At 41.7% G+C, this 21,982-nt stretch overlaps 1 protein-coding gene across 14 annotated transcripts in view; it reads right to left on the minus strand.

Annotated features, from left to right (window-relative positions):
* LOC310669042 (uncharacterized protein) overlaps positions 1-21,982 on the minus strand; it is a 143,241-nt gene that overhangs the window by 24,609 nt on the left and 96,650 nt on the right. For 9 of the 14 annotated variants that reach the window (XR_014506970.1, XR_014506971.1, XR_014506972.1 and 6 more), the window contains one exon: positions 4,621-4,687. Coding sequence is in view for 4 of the 14 variants with exons in the window: in XM_083422545.1 (XP_083278671.1) it covers positions 4,635-4,687 (53 nt within the window). In the remaining 10 variants the exon portion in view is untranslated. Of the gene's footprint in view, positions 1-750; positions 849-1,592; positions 1,834-2,903; positions 3,424-4,620; positions 4,688-17,346; positions 17,448-21,982 lie in introns of those variants that run through there. The other 5 variants (XR_014506979.1, XM_083422546.1, XM_083422544.1 and 2 more) reach the window with 5 other exon arrangements.

The raw sequence follows: 21,982 nt of genomic DNA on the forward strand, positions 1-21,982 counted from the left end.
CACACACACACACACACACACACACACACACACACACACTCTTCTGTAATTGAGCTGAGCATACTAGTTCCAGCCTTTTCACAACATAATCTGATATGGGACTTTATTTTCTCAAGGGACTCCCTTGATCGTCTCTTTATAGACATTCAGTCTCTGCAAATATGCTTGTGGTTTCTTTATCAGTAATAGTATTAGGCATGAATGCTTTGGTATACAGTATAATGGGAAATTAAAAGGACTCTCTGTATATACATTTTAGTACAATGGGAAGAAAATGAACAAACATTATAAAGGACTCTGCAAGCAGAAAACACTGTCTAAAGGTTTATCTTGCTTTTCTTTTTTAAAGAAACTGGTAATTGAATATATTTAGACTATTTTGTTTCCTTTTTCACCCATTTGAACTTTGCCACTCAATATTTGACTCTCGGTGTTGCCATGGGGAAGATTGTAATGCCATGAATTCAGGGAAGTAAATTTGTATGTGTAGTTGTTTAATTTGACAAAACCATTAACATAAATTAACTCCTTTTATAGTAGATTCTCTTCTGAAACAACTAGATACAGACACATGCATACACATACACAGGATCTCTCTCTTGGCAAGATTGTTTCCAGGATTTGGGAAAATGGGCTCTCTTTACCGGTGAATGTAGATGGACAGACAGCACATGAACCAAATGAGTGCTCAAAGGTACTTCTCGTCATCCACCCCTTTCCATAAAACACTCTCTCTATTCTTTAACCTACCTCCTTGCTCCTCTAAGAAATCCAAATTTGGGATGCAGAGGAAACAAAGGTATTCTCACTTTGTCCTGGGAAACTTGAAAGTTTTTGAGAGTTCAATGCTAAATCAGAATAACGGCACAGTCAGATCAATGCATACTCCAAGAGTCTCTGGCTCTTGCCCAACCCAACTGATTTCTAGTGCAGTTAATTAGATATCACACCAGTTGAATGTTTCCTGTTTTAGGGAGAACCACCACATTTCCCATTTTGCAAATGCAAATGAATGGATCTTTAGTCTTAACTGTAACTGAACCTCCAGCAGCAACCAAAAGGTTCCAGCTCTATGATTCTATGAAACTCATTTTCCAAGTGTGGATCCTTATGAAGCCAAAACCCAGCACCACCCACCCACAAGAGGGAGGTTATCAGTGTTGGAGAAGCAAACCCCTGGCTTAGCATTATAGATAAACTGGGGGTTGTGATTTGTTTTGCCCTAAGCAAATTTTGATAAGGTTTGTTGCTATTTTACTGATAACAGTTTATCTGGAGCAAAATAAACCATATTGCTTCATTCATAATAAGGGTTGTGGTTTGTTTTGTCCACATGATAAACTATGGTTTACTGTAATATGCAAACTGTGGCACTGTGTGAAAAAGTACCATATTTTCCCAAGTATAGTACCGTATTTTTCTGCCCCTGTGTATATTTTTGGGGACTACAAATTAGAAAAATGGGGGGAGATTGCCCAGAGTTGGTGAGGAGCTTTTTTTGGAGAGGATTGCCCACAGTTGTTGAGGTTTATTTTTTTTGGGGTGGGGGGGGATAAAGGAAATTGCTCACTCAAATTAACTACACTGCCACTCGCACATCCAATCATCACTAGCCCTTGGCGCAGCCACTGATAACACGCCCAAAAGCCTCTGACAATCTCCGGCTCACGTCCCCCCTATGCACTATCCATGTATAAGACGACCCCCAATTTTAAACATAATTATTTTATTAAACAAACCTCGTATTATATGCAGAAAAGGACAGTCCTTTCCTGTTTCTTCCCTGATCTCAGCTTCTGTTACTAACAAATGTTTTCATTGAGCAAACACCTCCTTCAATGTATTTGAATAGGAAGTAAATCAGATTACACACACACACAAAGTATATATGAGGCTATGCACACAAAGTAGTTTAAAGAAGATTTTATACATCTCATATGCACATGTTCTTTGCATGTTCCACATGATGTTGTCCTCATCCCAGTGTCAGCCCACAATTTCCTCCTCAGAATTTAATTATGATTTTCTAGATTTCCTGGATAATGCCATAAGGGGGGAAATCCAACATAAAATCACATGGATGTACTGAACATAAAATCACGTGGATGTACTGAAGCATATTGCGTGAATGGTTTTGTTTTGTTTTTACAGCTGTGGTGACGTTTTGCTGGGTGCCGTCTATTACTACACCCCCTCCTTCCATTGGCAAGGAGTACCTTGGTGGGCTGCTGATGGAGCCAGGAACAAGAGACGCACTCACACGAACACACGTTTGTAACCTGCTGCTCTGTGCAAGTCTGGTATATTGGAAAACCTGTATCGGGGTGGGAAGTGGCCACATGCACAGCTAAGCAAATAACTGCACGAATGCCCACAACTGACTTCGGGTTTCCGGAACTCAAGGTAAGTGGGGAATTATTAATTGAGGAGAGGTGACAACACACAGTCAAATGCATCCCATCAAGCACTGCCCACTAGTGTACATAAGAAACATTTGAGTTGAACTGAAAACAATCATGTGAAGATGAACATGCACAAAACCACACATAGATGAATTGGATCTGTGTAACCTACATGCACATTAGCATGGTGTTGCATACACAAGTGAAGTATATCAGATAAAATGCAGTGGCAATGAATAAACCAGGATAGAATCAATATGAGATTATGCGTTGTAGTCAATGATAATACTACCCAGAGAAGCCCACTGAAATTAATGGACGTGACTAATTTAGGTCCATTAATTTCCATGGACCTAACTCTTGGGTAGAATTTTGTAATGCTGTATTTAAATTGTTGCAACACATCCTTGGATCTTCTGGTGCAGGGCAGGTAAGAAATCAAATTCATGTTACCATTATTAATCATAATACTAATAAGGGTAAATTGGATACAGCCCTATGTCTGCTAACCCTGTGGAGCTGAATGATTTGTTTTGATGGATTAACTGTAGAATAGAAGAGGAGCACTTCTAAGCAGCACTGAAAAGACAGAATGCAGAGACTGCCTGTTCTTTGCTACAGTCACATGTTAATCTCATATTTGGCTGATGGCCGTGTGTTGTGCCACCCTGTTCTATATTTTGCATGCTGATTGGCTTGTTATTCACTTCTCCCCCAGTTGGAAGCCAGAGCAACTGACGAGGTAAGAGCTGGAAAACAATTACAGTCTATCGAAACAGCCACATTGGTGCGGCGTGTGTTGCAATACTTTATATAATTTATTGGCCATTACTACATTTGCCGGCAATTTTTTTATTTTCTTTTTTAACAAGATCAACATTACGCATTTCTATGAGGACATTTGGGAGGAGACTGGAAACAAGGCTCCAAGAAGGCCTGCTTTAAAGAGTACTACATTTATTTGCTCCACACTGAAGTCTTGGCTTGGTGCTGCTACTAGGTCTCAGCACACTCTGTACATCTATGAGGCAAAAGGACAGATTTGATTGAACTAACTAGTTAAGGTGCTACAAACTTTGCAAACTTGCATATTTGCAAGACAACAGGGGATCAGTTGTTGTGTTGTTTTTAAAATGCAGCTAGTGAGTCTTCCAAAATGATGGCTACCAAGCCTGAGCTGCCGTTCTCAACACAGAGGCTGCGAGAAAGCACTGTGTAAATTAGATTATGTAGGGGATTAGGTTACAGTTCTCTCCTAGAGCCTGAAAATCTAACAAGATCTATTTTTATGCTCATCTCTTTTCCTTGAACAAGATAGCATGGCAAGACAGCAGGGCCAATTTGCTCAGTGGAAAGGCACAAACTGTCATAGAGAGAAGTGTATATTCATTCTCTCACTAGGGCAGACTTGTGGGCTGTATAGTTTGCACTGGTCTTGTGAGCTGGACTTTGTGCCAATGTTGCAGCTCCCAGTTTCTGAGTTCTTACACCACTTTTGATATTTGAGACCTCAGTATGCCACTGAGATAAATGGTAAACTGATGGCAAAGTCACCAGAGGGTGATCTTTTAGGAGACAGTGGTAGCCAGGGGTGTGCCAATACAGCTTGCATTGGATCTAGCCAATGTGGCTAATGGCTAGGGATGATGGGACATGGTCCACAAAATCTGGACGGCACTGTTTTACAATAAGTGTCTGTTCTTTTGGATGCTCTGATACAGATGATAAGTGGAGAGATTAAAACATACCAAGTGGGTGAATGAGCAGGTGAGTTGCAAACATGTTCACACATGGATAGTCACCACATCCCAAAAAGTCACCATATGACTGTTTCACTATTCCAGCCAACAAAAGCTGGGAAATATTGCAGACTGATTATGTGTACATGATACAGGGCCACCTAAGCAGCTGTTAGGGATTGATGTGGTGTTAAAAGGGCTGAGGAAAGCCTACCACAGAGATTACAAAAGCTAAGATGAGCACCGCTGCCTTAAGAAACAGTCACAATTTTGAATCTGTTTTGCTCTGAGTTTCTGGTCTACAGTACCCTTTTTATTTTTAGTTTACTCACTGTAAAAAAATATTGCTTGCTATGAAAAAGAGTTAAGATGCTATAAGCTATAAAACACACATCCTAATGTACACTAGTCTTTGTTGCCTTCCAGATGTTTTGGGCTACAACTCTCATCAGCCTGAGTTGAAACAAGCCAAGTCCTACCTTGCGGGGATTCCTCAATCATAGCTTTGTCTGAATTCACTCATTGGCAACACGTCCCCAACCTTCCCTGTGAAAGTGAGATGAGACTAAAATCATGCTGTGGTAGAACAATGATTAAAAGGAAAAATGAGATTCCGAAGAAGCTCATTTTTCTGTAGAGTAAGTGCTCTGTAATACACATCCAGACAGGGGTACTGATACCCAACGCAATGGAAATGTCTGTTAGAGTGGCTCCTAACTGCTTATCCATTTAAAAAATTAACATTTAGATTAAAATTTAATTTTTCTCCAAAACCAATCCAGTGCTGCTAAGGTCAGGTTAGCTAGCAAATCTAATTATTTTAGAAATGCAGCCAACTGAATGCATTATAAATAACAACACATTTCCATATTTTTCCATTCCTGATGGGGGTGACAATACATACATGACTTGGAAGTCTTTTAATGACAGCATGGGGAAGTACTTTGGTACTTCAGAGACAGCATTAGCAACCAGTCCACAGGTGTGATTATTTTATATATTCAAAACAGCTAAAACGAATGAACGGAGATGAATATGCCAGCAGTAGAAGAGTCCTGCTAACAGTCCTTCTAGTCCAGCATTTAGTTTGCCACAATGGCCAATCAGATGCTTCTAGGAAGCCCACAAGCAGCACATGGAGATAGCCCACATTTACAGTTATTACGCAACAACTGGCAATCAGAGGCACTGCGTCCGCACCAGTGTTTTGGGAGTCCCTTTTGGTAAAGCACACTCTGTCAGCTTCCCCCCACTCCATGAATCTACCTCCTCCTGTCACCACGTGCAGCTGCTTCTGTTCTTCCCCATTTCTTTCACTTTGCTTGCCAGGCTGAGACCCACTAAGCACACAAGCAATGGCATAGACTCATGTACTGCTCCTTTTCCCAGGGGCATAGTACTGTCCACAGGTGCCTGGGGCAGGTGCGCGTCCAAGCAGGGACAGAGTGTGCTTCCCCATCCCTCGCCGCTGCCAGCGCTGGGAGGGGCAGAGTGTGGAAGGTGCTCTTCACAGTGTTATTATTATTGTTGATAATTTCCTTTGTATACTGCTTTATATTTCAAAGAAAAATAATCTCAAAGTAGTTTACAACTTACATTGAAACATCAAATAAAACAATCTAGAATAAAACATTACAGGAGAAAATCAACTATAAAGCATACATTCAAAGCAAAAATAATTAGCAGGAAACTAAAATGCTATCTTAAAGATTTCGAAATAAAACATTACAAAGGAGGTCAACTACAGAATGCACACAGCAAAGTTAACCAAAAAAATCTTCAAAAGAAAACGTTACTAAAGGAAGTCAAATATGCACATTTAAAACAGCATAATTAGCAAGAGACTAAAAATATTACTTTAAGCGTAGAACGTATCTGCTACTGTTGCTGCCAACCCTGCAAATGGTGGTTCATGGCGGCTGTGGATGCTCAGGTTCGATGACCTGTTTCTGAACTAAGGAACAACCAATATGGTCTCTGGCTTCTTCAGCAGCCTAGGCTTTTGTAGCTGGAGTCAGTCAGGGCTTCACCCTCCCAGGCCAGGTGGGAAAAGGCCTGCAAGGCAGGAAACAGCTGTTCTAGGACTCACAGCCAAGATGATTTCTGGCCTCTTCAGCAGCCTCATCCAGCCTTTTGCTAATGATTCTAAATTGTTCAGGGTCATTAAAATAAAGACAGATTGTGGTGAGCTCTAAAAGGACCTCTCTAAGCTGAATGAACGGGAGGTAAAATGGCAAGTGCAATTCAATGTAAACAAGTGTAAAGTGTTGCATGTTGGGGCAAAAAACCATAACTTCACATATACACTCATGGGATATGAATTGGTGCTAATGGACCAGAAACAAAACCTTGAAGTCATACTAGATAGCTTTATGAATATGTTGACCCAGTGCATGACAGTGGTGAAAGAGGCAAATTCCATGCCAAGGATCATTAGGAAAGGAATTGAAAATAAAACTGCTGGTATAATAAAGCTGTTACACAAATCTATGTTGTAACAGAATTTGAAATAATGTGTACAGTTATGGCCACCTTACTTCAAAAATGGATATTGTAGAGTTGGAAAAGGTTCAAAAAGGGGCAGCCAAAATGATGAAAGGGATGATGGACTCCCTTATAAAGAAACGTTGTAGCATTTGGGACTTTTTAATTTAGAGAACAGACAAGAAAAAGTTGACATGATAAAAGTTTTAAAATTATGCCTGGCATGGAGAAAGTAGATAGAGAAACATTTTCCTTCCTCTGTCATTACAGTCATATCTCTTGTTACGTTCGGTTCAGGTTATGTCTTTTCAGGTTGTGTCCCGCGGCGACCCAGAAGTACCGGAAAGGGCTACTTCCGGGTTTTGCTGCTCGCGCATGCGCAGATGCTCAAAATGACGTCACGTGCATGCACAGAAGCGACGAATCGTGACCTGTGCATGTGCAGACGCGGGTTGCGTTCTGCTCATGTCCCGTTCGCAACCAGAGGTAGAACTCATTGACATCCAATGAAGCTGAATGTTGGAAGATTCAGGATGCTAAGATTCAGAGGGTGGGTTTGTTTAGGGAAGTTTTGAATATTTGATGTTTTATTGTGTTTTTAATATTTTGTTGGAAGCTGCCCAGAGTGGCTGGGGGAAACCTAGCCAGATAGGCAGGGAAGAAGAAGAAGAAGTACTTATTTACAAAGCACTTAGTTAAACTATAGAACTTTCTTCCACAGGAGGCAGTGATGGCCACCAACCTAGATGACTTCAAAAGAGGATTGGAGAATTTCACAGAGGCGAGAGCTATCCGTGGCTACCAGCCATGATGGCTATGTTCTGACTCCAAGTGTTGGATGCTTCCGAATACCAGCTGCTGGAAACCTCAAGGGAGAGTGCTCTTGTGCCCAAATCTTGCTTGTGGGTTTCCCACAGGAATCTGGTTGGCCATTGCAGGAGCAGGTTTGGCCACTCACCTGATCCAGGAGGCTTTTCTTATGTTCTTATGCATAACTTTAATAAAGTTCGATTGCATCCACTCTTAACTCCCCAAACATAATCCTTATAAAATAGCCAAGCACCCTGATCATTTGGGTTGCCCATTTCTGCACCTTTTCCAACCCTGCAAAATCCTTTTTGAGATGCAGCAATCAGAACTGTGTACATGGTATGTACACAACATACCATGTGATTTGTTGTTGTTTAGTCGTTTAGTCTAAGTTTTTGTTTTATGGAAAGTGAAGGGTAAATGCTTTCCCCCAAAATAAATCAGAACAAATGCTTTACTAAGCAACTTGACTTACTTGCAAGGGTCAACAGGGTTATTGTGACATCGGGGCACTTCAGCTATTGAAAGCAAGGATGCAGGGTTATCAGGAACAATGCTCAGCACATGCACATCTTGACATATACTTGAATCCTTAGGTAGGGACCAAAAATATGTGGGCATTATGACCAATAAAAATCTAATTAACTTTAGTTTGAGAAGGCAAGGTTAAATGTGCTTGAGAAAGCCATATATGATTGAGGTAGCATTTGGTCAGCGGGCAATAACAAACCACTTCAGTTTTCAGTACATTCCTATATATTGTGCACCAAGGATGAGCCAAGGATGCTTTGCAGATAGATTCTATTTTTGCAATACTTGAGGAATATTTAGAAATCTTATTAATTCTTTGTTGTTGTTGTTGTTTAGTCGTGTCCGACTCTTCGTGACTCCATGGACCAGAGCACGCCAGGCACTCCTGTCTTCCACTGCCTCCCGCAGTTTGGTTAAACTCATGTTGGTCTCTTTGAGAACACTATCCAACCATCTCGTCCTCTGTCGTCCCTTTTTCCTTGTGCTATCAATCTTTCCCAACATCAGGGTCTTTTCCAGGGAGTCTTCTCTTCTCATGAGGTGGCCAAAGTATTGGAGCCTCAGCTTCAGGATCTGTCCCTCCAGTGAGCACTCAGGGCTGGTTTCCTTCAGAATGGAGAGGTTTGATCTTCTTGCAGTCCATGGGACTCTCAAGTCTCCTCCAGCACCAGAATTCAAAAGCATCAATTCTTCGGCGATCAGCCTTCTTTATGGTCCAGCTCTCACTTCCATACATCATGTGATAATCCCTCCCAATTACTACTGTTTCTCCTAAGATGGGGATGGGATATATATATATATAGGAAGAAAGTGTTTGCAGGGCAGCGGCTGAAGAAGGAGCCAAAAGGGGTTTCTTGTGTGTGTGATTCTTGTGGCTGATTAGCTGCTTTCCCTGGTCAAAGGTCAGAGGGGGCAGGGTTTCTGTTGAGGCAGGTGATTAGCTGTGGGAGGAGCTTATCAGTGTTTGCAGGGCAGCGGCTGAAGAAGGAGCCAAAAGGGGTTTCTTGTGTGTGTGATTCTTGGGGCAGATTAGCTGCTTTCCCTGGTCAAAGGTCAGAGGGGGCAGGGTTTCTGTTGAGGCAGGTGATTAGCTGTGGGAGGAGCTTATCAGTGTTTGCAGGGCAGCGGCGCGCGCCTATCGGCGTGCGCAGTTTGAACCATCTTTTAGATTTAGGGGAGCTAGTCTCAAGCCCAACGACACATTCTCAAGATGGAGGGGGAGGGAACAGCTGCAGTCGCCTGCGGTTCCTGCGCAATGTTTGCCATCTTGCCAAAGGTTGCAGGCAGCTTTACGTGCAGCAATTGCATGTTGATTGCCCTCCTAAAAGACAAAGTCCAGCAACTGGAGGAACGTGTAGCTACACTCCAAAGAATTAGAGAGCTGGAGCTCTTCTTGGAAGCAACAGAGCACACCGTCTCCACCAAGGAGGAGACAGGGGACTCCCCTGAGAAGGAGGCTACTTCACCAACACAGGAGCCCGATATGTGGAGAAACGTGACTCAAAGAAGTAGGAGGCCCAGGGTTCGCTCTGATTGTCTAGAAATACACAATCGCTTTGAGGTCCTCTCCCCTAGCATGGAAGACGAAGAGCAGACTCCATTTGAGGATCTCTCCCTCATTACAGTCGATCACGTATATGAAGATGAGCAGCAAAGTCAGTCCTCAGGGAATGTGCAGGCGACCTTGGAACGGACCGCTCACGGAAGAACCCTGACCAAACCTAAGAGAAGGCGTGTAGTGGTGATAGGGGATTCCCTACTGAGGGGAACAGAAGCAGTGATCTGTGGGCCTGACAAGATGTCTCGGGAAGTGTGCTGTCTCCCCGGGGCTAAGATCCAAGATGTAACTGAACGACTGCAAGGAATCATAAAACCCACTGACAAATACCCCTTCCTCTTGGTTCATGTGGGAACCAATGACACTGCAAGCAATAGCCTCCAGAAGATCAAAAGAGACTACGAGGCTCTGGGCAGGAAATTGAAGCAATTAAATGCACAAATCGTCATCTCATCTGTCCTCCCAGTTGAACGACGTGGCCCAGGGAGAGAGAGGAAAATAGTGGAAGTAAACAGCTGGCTTCGCAAATGGTGTAAACAGGAACGGTTTGGATTCTTAGATCACGGACTGCAGTTTCTTGAGGATGGACTTCTGGCAAGCGATGGGCTGCACCTCACAACGGTTGGGAGGAATGTTTTTGCCAAAAAACTAAGAAACCTCATCAGGAGGGCTTTAAACTGACTAATGTGGGGGAGGGAGACAGTGCTCCTGAAGGTAGGAGTCTATTAATTGATGAAGATGATCATCCAAATGTCATAGACCAAATTGAGCAAACAGCAAGCAGACCTAGTGGTGGGAGGAAAAAATCCTTAAATAAGAGACACGGGGGAATGACTAATGGACTTCAATGTCTGTACACTAATGCACAAAGCATGGGAAATAAACAAGATGAGCTTGAGCTCTTGATACAGCAAACTAAATATGACATAATAGGCATCACTGAAACCTGGTGGGATAAGTCCCACGATTGGAATGTAAAAATGGAGGGATACAATCTATTTCAGAGAAACAGACCAGACAAGAAAGGAGGAGGAGTGGCGTTATATGTCAGGGATGTGTATACCTGTGAAGAGATCCAAGATTTAGAACCTCAAAGCCAAAGTGAGAGCATTTGGGTCAAAATTAAGGGAGAGAAGAATAATAGTGACCTCATTGTGGGAGTTTACTATAGATCCCCAAGCCAAACGGAGGACATAGATGATGCCTTCCTGGAACAGATGGCCAAGCATGCAAAAGGAAGGGAGATAGTAGTAATGGGGGACTTCAATTACCCAGATATTTGTTGGATGTCAAACTCAGCCAAGAGCATAAGGTCAAACAGATTCCTCACTGGCCTTGCAGACAACTTCATTGTCCAGAAAGTGGGAGAAGCAACAAGAGGAACAGCCATTTTAGATCTGGTCCTAACCAATGTCGATGACCTGGTTAATGGGGTAGAAGTGGAAGGATCATTAGGCGCAAGTGATCATGCTCTTCTGAAGTTTACTATACAACGGAAAGGAGCAGCCAAGCATACTAGGACTCAATTTCTTGACTTTAAGAAAGCCGACTTCATAAAACTTAGGGAAGTGCTGGGTGAGATCCCATGGACAGTAATACTAAAAGGAAAGGGAGTTCATGATGGCTGGGAGTTTGTTAAGAGGGAGATAGTAAAAGCACAACTTCAGGCAATACCAATGAGACGGAAACATGGAAGGTGCCTAAAGAAGCCAGGGTGGCTATCTAAAGAACTTTTAACTGAGTTAAGGTTAAAAAAGGATGTGTACAAAAAATGGAAAAGGGGGGAAACCACCAAAGAGGAATTCAAACAAATAGCCAGCACGTGTAGACACAAAGTCAGAAAAGCTAAAGCACAGAATGAACTCAGGCTTGCTAGAGAGGTTAAAAGCAACAAAAAAGGCTTCTATGGGTATGTTCGTAGCAAAAGGAAGAACAAAGAAACAGTGGGGTCACTCAGAGGAGAAGATGGTGAAATGCAAACAGGGGACACAGAAAGGGCTGAACTCCTCAATGCCTTCTTTGCCTCAGTCTTCTCCGATAAAGAAAACAATGCCCGACCTGAAGAATTTGGAGGAAATGATTCAGCAGAGGAAACACAGCCCAGAATAACTAAGGAGATAGTACAAGAATACTTGGCTAGTTTAGATGTATTCAAGTCTCCAGGGCCAGATGAACTGCATCCAAGAGTATTAAAAGAACTGGCAGATGTGATCTCAGAACCACTGGCAATCATCTTTGAGAATTCCTGGAGAACAGGCGAAGTCCCGGCAGACTGGAGGAGGGCAAATGTTGTCCCTATTTTCAAAAAGGGGAAAAGAGAGGACCCAAATAATTACCGCCCAGTCAGTCTAACATCAATACCAGGGAAGATTCTGGAGCAGATCATTAAGCGAACAGTCTGTGAGCACCTAGAAAGGAATGCTGTGATCACCAATAGTCAGCATGGATTTCTGAAAAATAAGTCATGTCAGACTAACCTGATCTCATTTTTTGACAGAATTACAAGCCTGGTAGATGAAGGGAACGCAGTGGATGTAGTCTACCTTGATTTCAGCAAGGCATTTGACAAGGTGCCCCATGATATTCTTGTAAAGAAGCTGGTAAAATGCGGTCTTGACTATGCTACCACTCAGTGGATTTGTAACTGGCTGACTGACCGGACCCAAAGGGTGCTCATCAATGGTTCCTCTTCATCCTGGAGAAGAGTGACTAGCGGGGTGCCACAGGGTTCTGTCTTGGGCCCGGTCTTATTCAACATCTTTATCAACGACTTGGAGGATGGACTCAAGGGCATCCTGATCAAATTTGCAGATGACACCAAACTGGGAGGGGTGGCTAACACCCCAGAAGACAGGATCACACTTCAAAACGACCTTGACAGATTAGAGAACTGGGCCAAAACAAACAAGATGAATTTTAACAGGGAGAAATGTAAAGTATTGCACTTGGGCAAAAAAAATGAGAGGCACAAATACAAGATGGGTGACACCTGGCTTGAGAGCAGTACATGTGAAAAGGATCTAGGAGTCTTGGTTGACCACAAACTTAACATGAGCCAACAGTGTGACGCGGCAGCTAAAAAGGCCAATGCAATTCTGGGCTGCATCAATAGGAGTATAGCATCTAGATCAAGGGAAGTTATAGTGCCACTGTATTCTGCTCTGGTCAGACCTCACCTGGAGTACTGTGTCCAGTTCTGGGCACCACAGTTCAAGAAGGACACTGACAAACTAGAACGTGTACAGAGGAGGGCAACCAAAATGGTCAAAGGCCTGGAAACAATGCCTTATGAGGATCGGCTAAGGGAGCTGGGCATGTTTAGCCTGGAGAAGAGGAGGTTAAGGGGTGATATGATAGCCATGTTCAAATATATAAAAGGATGTCACATAGAGGAGGGAGAAAGGTTGTTTTCTGCTGCTCCAGAGAAGCGGACACGGAGCAATGGATCCAAACTACAAGAAAGAAGATTCCACCTAAACATTAGGAAGAACTTCCTGACAGTAAGAGCTGTTCGACAGTGGAATTTGCTGCCAAGGAGTGTGGTGGAGTCTCCTTCTTTGGAGGTCTTTAAGCAGAGGCTTGACAACCATATGTCAGGAGTGCTCTGATGGTGTTTCCTGCTTGGCAGGGGGTTGGACTCGATGACCCTTGTGGTCTCTTCCAACTCTATGATTCTATGATTCTATGATTCTATGATTCTAAGCACCCTCCCATTTTGATGTGATTCAGATTCCTAAGCTGTACTGGATATAAATTGTGAACTGGGTTTTGCAAAGAGTTTTAGATAACAAGACTTGAAAGTTACCAGCACCAGCAGTGCTATTTTTGCAGAAAAAGAGGTGCCAGAACTCATCACGAACACCACTCTTGCTCTCTTATAATGGCAATGGCACCCACCTGAGCAGTGCCAGAACTGAGTTCCTGTGAGGTACAGCTGGGGAAAAACCTGTGAGCAACAGTGAGATAAAGTTATCTTTTTAGAGATTCATTTCTGCACTCTAGAGCCTTGTAGACAATGTAATTTAAAAAATAATAATTGAAAAGAAGGGTAGCTAAGCATATGGGGGAAGAATCTAATTGTCTCAACAGACTCATAAAGGTTGTCAGTTTTGAGGTGATGCTGATGCCAGCCTAGTTTCACTAACCTTAAAGCCATTTTCAAGCGAGCTGCAGAGAAAGCAGATCAGCAGGAAATAATATCAGTGACTCAGCACTCTGCAGCAATGACCAGCAGGGTGCTTGTGCAGAGTCATCAATTTCCTCTCTCTTGATAGGGAGTGGCAGCTCCATTCACACTGCGGAAAAACCTTCTTCCCACACTTCATTGTAACAGACATACACACACAAAAGCAAGCTTCACTGTCAGCAGTGCAGAGGGTGGGTGGGTTGGTTGGTTGGTTTTGCAGATTTAGGAAACTGGAGCATCTATGGTTTATGTATGATATAACTATACTTTGAAAGTAAATATGTTCAGCAAAGACAACTCTTTTTGTATGAAAGGGACAAATAAAATTATCATTAGAAACTACTCGCCACTGTAAATGTAGTTTTATATTTAACATTATAAGCAAGTTTGAAACAAAAGATATGACTCTAAATATGCTTTTTTTCATTCCATCCATTCCCCATGTCTGAAAATATGCTCATAAAGCCACATATTGGGTAGCATGGATACAATCTGCCTGGAAATTAATGCCCCATAAAGAACAAGTGTCAGCTTTGGTTCATTAAAATGCAAGTTATCTTATACTTAAACACCTCAAAAAGACTTCTCTATTGTAACTATCATGCAAAATGGTAGAAGGGCATTACAAGAAAACTGTCCTTTTATGGCCTTTCTCTTGGATATTTTTTAAGACTGGAAATGGAAAGCACCAGAGATATAATCAAAGAATGAATCTGGGACGTAGAGTTCCAAACTGATTTTACCCAATCTTTTAAAATCTATAAATCTCTACACAAACCCGAAAGATCCTGTCTAGCAAAGTGCCCTGGATAACCCTAAAGTATTGTTGGGCATTTTCCAGAGCCAGTTTTAATGCTCGCCCTTCAGCACTATTAGAGGGCAGATATCATGACATCCCAGTTGAACAAGATTACATCCATGCAACTCTGATGAGATTGAATCCATTGGGCACGTTCTTCTATACTTCCCGTTGTACCGTGATACCCGAAGAGAGCTAATTTTACCATTATTAAGGAAATTACCTGGCCACACAGAGGAAACTTACGTTAAATACCTTCTTGCCGATCTGGATATCATCAGGCCTATTGTGAAATTCGGTTTTTTAGCAACGAGGACAAGACAGGCTGTGGTGACAGTGATGGCCAACGAATGAGTACTGATTTTAATCTACGGAATACAGATTTTAGCTGAAGGAGTGTTATTTTTAATGTAAAAAATTTTATAGGGAATTTTTAATTACATTTCCTTCTTTATACAGTTGTGCCGTATGTTGTTGTTATTAACTCTGCTGTCTGGTCTTTGGCTGCAATAAAGATTGATTGATTGATTGATTGATTGATGACTGACTGACTTCTATATTGGAGTTTGGGGTAATTGATACATTTAAGTTTTGTTAATCAGGTGCAGATGATAAACTAAGACTTTCAAAAATATCAGCTAGATACACTTGTAAACACAATCCTAAACATGTTTACTCAGAAGTAAGCACCTCGGGATTCACTAGGACTTTATCACTAGTGTGCACTGCCATCTTATGATTAAAGCCTGTAAAAAGGGATCATGGTTGACTGAAATGCATTCGTTAGAAATCAAAGTACTGAATTGGAAGACTTACATCTATCATGGACTGAGCGAGATCCAGCTACTCAGCTCCGCACCTACCTCAGAGAACTTTTGTTGACTAGCAGGAGGAGGAGGAGGTTAAAAGGCAAAACCAAGGAAGACCAAGGATAAAGGCAGGACTTGAATAATCCTGGCACCACAGAGACACTCAGTAATTTCTGTTCTCGTTACCAGATCTGAATGACATTCTTACTGTAATAATTGTTTATGAGTTTATGAGCCAGACTGAGAACTTCACAGGGTTCTAAATCAGTGGTCTAATTTAATTAAATAAATTTATTAGAAGGGCCATTTCTTCACCTTGATTTTTTGTTTGTGGCAGAAATGAGAGAAGCCATCCAGTTCGGGGGGGGGGGGGGAATCTTACAGCTCAGGTTTCTTCACTGTCTTTGACAATTTTAGCAAAATCTCACAAGCCCCTTTTCCCCCACTCAGAGGCTGTCTGAAGCGGAGGTAAATTACCCCTTTCGCACAGCAACTGTCCTGGATTTTGGGGTGTGCCCTCAACTGGCAAATTACATTTTCAAAGTTAACTCAGCTGCACACTAGAAACTCCTCTTTGATTGTTGGCTGCCCTTTCCTAGTAGGCATGAGTCCATTAAAGCTTGTTTGCTTTACAAAGTGATCTCATCTCTTGACTACAATGGTTCCTTATTAGAATTGGGCAGAGACCATGAGTTTTTGGTGTGTGTAGATTTTCTCAAATACTCACAACAGCAGGTTTGCTACTCCTTCTGTATTTATTTAAAGCTGCACTATTTAAAGAGACCCAAAACAAGGGTTGCCTTCTGTTGGGACCCTTCCATATAATCGACTTTGCAGGTGCTTGCTTATGTCCAATACAGAGGGCGGCAGAACCAGGGTCACTCACAACCATCTTTCCCAGACAAGAACCATTTAAACCACTCTGCCAAGCATACAACTACTTCCAATTGTTCCTGGGGTTGTGTCTATAATATTACTGCAACACATTCTATGTAGTGCTGCATCTGAAGACAGTTCGGAAACTTCAGCTGGTGCAGAATTCGGTGGCCAAGTTGCTCCCTGGGGCAAGGCGGTTTGAGAATATCACACTGATTCTGCACTGGCTGCCAGTTAGTTTTCTGGTCCAATTCAAAGTGCTGGTTTTGAGCTACAAAGCCTTAAATGACTCAGGACTACAATATCTCAAGGACCAGCTCTCTCCATATGAACCAACCTGGACCCTGTGATCACCATCTGAGGCCTTTCATTGTGTGCCTCTTCGATAACATGAGAATGGGCCTTTTCTGCAGTGGCTCCCCTTTTGTGGAATCCTCTCCCCAGGCAGGTTCATTATACCCCTTTAGCCACAAGGCAAAAATGTTCCTCTCCAACCAGGCCCCTTTAAATGTGCTGCGGGAGGGGGAATACTGGTTTGTCACTTTTCTTATTTTTTATGTATTTTGTGGTTTATATATTGTAATTTAATTATGTGAACCACCCTGAGAGCGATGGATAAAGGGCAGTATACACATTTTAATAATAATAGTAGTAGTAGTAATAGTTGTAATAATAGTAATAATACCACCCACTGAAACCACTTTCAAACCCATTTTTATAGCTCTCATCTAGGAAATAAGAGAAATCCAGCTCTATAAAGCTGCTAGCAATCTAGAACTCAATTTTCTCCCTCCTCACAGAACAGTTGCCATGGTTCTTTGGAAGACGTCATGGCAGTTAAAGTGGTTCTGAATTGAATTAAATAGGCTGCAAAAGTCACACAAAGGGGCCAAGAGATTTTCTGCTTGTTCTGTGCTTTCTAGACATGGGTCTGTGTGGTTCAGCGGCAGGCAGCAAGTTTTCCCAGGAGAATGAGCCAGGGCAAATGGAAAACCTCTTGGACCTGTGCTTAAGTGTGGATCAGCCCTCAGTCATACTGAAAACAGCTTTGTGAACAAGAATATTCTGTTCTCTTCTAGTTTACTTGTAGAGGGGAATCAGAGGTTGCTGTGGGTTTAGTTTGTTTGTTTTTTTACATCCCATCAAAACAACTTACTAAAAATGTCCAGCCATTAAGTTTGATTACTTCTATTGATGAGGAAGGATAGAAGTCTTTCACAAGTGCAGCAGGGCACTATTCTGGATCACATCCTCTGAAATGAACAGTGAGATGATTTGGTCCTGGTGGCAAGAGAGCCCGCATGACTGGGTCAGTTAAATTGGACAGCTTTTTAGCATGCAGTCAAATGGATAAATCAGACCGATGAATGAATCAATGGCTCAGATAAGAAAAATGGGATTAAAATATTCAAAGAACTATTTGTATCTTGCATCTATTAGCATGAAACAGTTTGGTGCAAGTGTGGGACGGATGGGCGGGGAGCAGAGAGCACATTACTTGAAATAATACTACAAAGTTCAGTTACTACTATAAAAATGTGTTTCTCCAGCCCTTTGAGTGGTTTTAAAAGTTGTCTGTGCCAGAATAGAAAGTTTCCATTGCCTCATACAATCTGTCAAGGAAAACTCAGATCATATTGTTTAAATCATCTTTTATTAATATCTTCCTACATTTAAGAGATCAGAACAGCTTAAAGCTAGCCAAAAGTGGAAGTGGGGAAGCTGGAGGGAATAAAAGTGCTTTTATAACTGCACCAGGGAATTAGTACTTGACAAAGGCTGTGCTTTTCAGATTGCTTTTCTCTGAGCTAGTCCCATGGAGGCAAATGGGGCTATTCTGGACTAAGTGGCTTGAAGGCTGCAGTGATAGGCAGATAATATTAACAAGGGTCTGTCTCATTCTTCCACTGAAATCACAGAGACTCTTGATGTACACCAGCAAAAGAGCAGCATCAGCAGTGACTCTAAAATATAGCATACTTGATGTTGTTTTCACACTTCAGCAAAGTACAAATAAATAACAGAAAGAGCAGCTAAAAATTAGTAAAAATTGAACGCCCATGTAAATAATAACTATGGAAAGGGGGGGCATTAATTTTCTGTTATAATTTAAAAGGCATTTTTTAAGTTATTGTTATTTCCAAAGGAAAAAATGTGGAGGAAAGATTTCAGTGGAATAAGGGTGATAGCCAAGTAGAAGAATACCATGCTTTGTTCATACGCATTCCTAGCCAATAGTGATGCAAGAAATTATGCATTTCTGTGTTTGCTACTTTGTGCTTGAACTTCTGGTGATATCCTGCTGAGTCTCTATGCTGCAACTTAAAACAAACTTTTACCTTTCCACCTGCTGTCTCTTTAGTGCCTTTGGAGGGACAGCGTTTTGGACTTGGTTCTGGTAACAAGGGGAAGGGGCCAAGTCTACGCCAAAAAATGGGCAAAGTCATGTTTCAGTGTGTCGTTTTGATTCAAAATGGTGGCCTGCATCCAAATATCAAGGAAAAGCACTGCCTCCACCTCAGGAACCCTTGTGTCAAATTTTGTGACGGTATCTTGAGAGGCTGCCAAACCCATAGAGAATAAACAACCCAACAACCAGATATTCAGACAAAGCACTTTCCAAAATATATAGTAGGCTGGTCTGGTAGCCATAGGCTACCAGGAATTCTGTCCAGGTGAGGAAGTGGGTTCGTGGACTGCTCCATCCCTCCTCTGCAACCAATACGGAAATACAGCTCTTACTCTCTGCCAGCCCCTGGTAGGCCTATGATGCGCAGACTGATAACTGCTGAGTGCTTATTTATAAAGCTGTGTTAGCATCACTGTTAATCTCTAAACTGAATAAATGATTCTGCAAGATACACTTGAGTTACAGGACACTTTTCTATGTAAACAAAATACCAATTTGATCAGGTTTAAAATATGAATATTTGCACCCTAGCTACAAACACAGGGTTCTATCCAACGCAAGTCCTACTCAGAGTTGAAATTAATAGACATGACTAACTTAAGTCCATAAGTTTCAATAGGCCTACTCTGATTATTGTAGCATAGGCATTGTGTCTCCTCCTAACAAAAAATAAACTGCTCTGGTATGCCCAGTAGCTTTCAGAAATGCTTCAACCTATCAAAGTCAAAGGACGCTTCATTTTTGTTTGCTACCTTTTTGTGAGTGTTGGACTGGGACAAGGCAGAGGGAAGCAAGAAAGGAACAATACTGAAAAGAAGAGTGGAAAACAAAATCTTGCAGCGTGCATGTTTCTGTATTCCAGAACTTCAACTACAATCTGGTAGAAAGCTGCACCACAGGACTCACATCTGATTAAACATACGTAGGATTGGACTGTTAACCTTACAAACGGTCATGGATTAATGGTTAATTATAAGAAAGATCCTTTATGGGAATATTTAAAAATAGGTTAAAAAAGTAATGCTTGCCAACAAAGAGATAAAAGGCCTGGTTGTAAAAATGGAATAACACTCTAAATAATACTCTGTTTAATTGCAAATCAACATAGTTTAGTGATCAGAGCTGCACCATTGTTTAGGAAACTCTGATGAAGTACCACTGGGAAACTTGATTTAAACATTTATTTATATCAAGGTTTTTCCTTGCTGGTTTAAATAGCCTTGATTCAAAGCAATTTACCCTGTTCACAAGTTAGGGCTGCAATTTCACTTCCATTTTGCACTTGGATGTAGAAAACCTGAGTTTAAATTCCTGCTCAGCTCAGCAGCTCACCTTTGAAATTTTTCTCTTCCTCTTCCTAGCCTACCTCAAAGGGTTGCTGAGAGATGCAAAAATGTTCCTTCAAGTCGAATGATAAAATACAAATGTAACAAATGGCAATATTTATGTCTATATCCATGTAAAAAAAATACAGGGCTACCCCTACTCACAGGTAGCCCCATTGAAAATAATGGACATGACTAACACGCAGCTATTAATTTCAATGGGTCTACTGTGAGTAGGACTTAGTTGGATACATGCTGTAGGCAAACTCCATAGTCTATACAGTTGCTTCAACAGCCACATAGTGTAGCTGGTGTTACTTAAATATCAAAGCCAGCTCTAGAGTTGCATGACTGAAGACTGAAGCTTAGTGTGAACAAGTAGAGGCAGGCAGAAGGCCCTTCAAGAATGGCTAGAGCAGCAATGTACAAATGTAACAATATATTTAAAATGTTCAATGTCAGAGGTAAGAGAAAAATTACATTATGCACCAGCAATACTGTGAAAGTATCTACAAAGGTTTCATCCAATTTTAGATTAAAGGTTCAGGCAACAGTGTAATCCCAATCCACAGCACTCCTGTTCCTTGCGAAGTCGGAGTTCTTCCCTCTAGCAACAGTATGCTAGCTCTCTGTAAATCAGAAATGGCTTAATGAATTTAAATCATTTTCTGGCATCCTGATTGTTGAAACTGGATGTTCCTGCCATTTCAGGTCAATTAAGATCTATAAAGGAAATGTTTGTTTAACCTTTATGATGCTTCTCATTTGCAATTGCATCATACGTTATGAATTGTGGGCAAAAGGAAAGGCAATGTGTAAACCAGCAGGCATACAAAACTGTTCACACACACCTGGAGAGCATGGCACCGTTTAGAAAGCCTGCATGATCCACTGAAGTGATCTAGATGTTCGAATATGAGTAAAGAAACACCCATGCGGAGCAGAGAAACATGTGCAAATTCTATTCCATGCACTCTCCACTTTACAGAGCCACAGCTATAGGGTATCCATGGTTTTCTATCACAACACTCATTCATAATTATTGCAGAAATATGAGTCTGACCCTGAGTGAACTGGTAGCACTTCCTATTGAGTCACTGGTCCTATGTAGCAGATGCCCTTTGTAGCTGCACTTCAGAGGAGAATGAAAGAGCTGGATGGAGCAGGGCCGGCCCAAGTCATTTCAACGTCTGAGACGAACCACAAAATGGTGCCTCCCTCCCTACCAGGGTGGAAGGGGTGAGTGAAGTTCTACATCAGGGATAAGATGGGGAGTAAAGATCTACACCGGGATCTGCTGCCCCTATGGATCCTGCTGCCCCAGGCAGTCACCTCATCTTGACTCATGGATGATCTGGCTCTCAGCTGGAGGAGGTGTCACGAACTTCTTGAAAGAGATAGTGAATGTATTGAAGACAATGCTTTGGGAAGAGTAGCCCATGACTCCAAGATTGGTTAGGTGAGCAGAATTGCTCATTTTAATGCCTATAACTATTACGTTAATTTTTTCATCTTTAAATGGAGTTGGGTCAAAGTGGATCCCCTGATCTTGCCAAGGGTTACATTGTTTTACTCATATTAACCCTAGCCTGAAAGAAGTTTGTACTGCCATGACAACAAACCAAAACAGTTTAAGGATTGTCATCCTACTCTACTTCTAGAAAAATGTTTGTGGAAAGGAAACTAGAGCCAGAACATTTTTTTTGCAAGCAAGCAACATATGCACACCAAAGTCTGGTTTATAAATCTGTAGCATCAAATGATTGTTTGCTCCTCTTAGGACCCTAAGACATTAATCACCACAGCTACAATATTCATTAACATCTGACGCTAAGTCATGAGCAATAAAGATAATTAAGCATTGGTTTAGAGAATTACCAAGTGATTAAATGTATGTGCAAGCCACCTCTTAGGAGTACTGCACACATTGCATATTTTAAGTGCACACCTAAGAACTTCTAAGGATAAAAACAAGGTTTGTGAGTACATAAAGTCCCAAAGGTACTGATTGAATGTATCCACCCTTAAGTGTGTACTCAGATGCAGGTCGTTC

The sequence above is a fragment of the Podarcis tiliguerta genome (assembly GCF_965153285.1).
Source record: "Podarcis tiliguerta genome assembly, chromosome: Z".
NCBI classification, from domain to species: domain Eukaryota; kingdom Metazoa; phylum Chordata; class Lepidosauria; order Squamata; family Lacertidae; genus Podarcis; species Podarcis tiliguerta.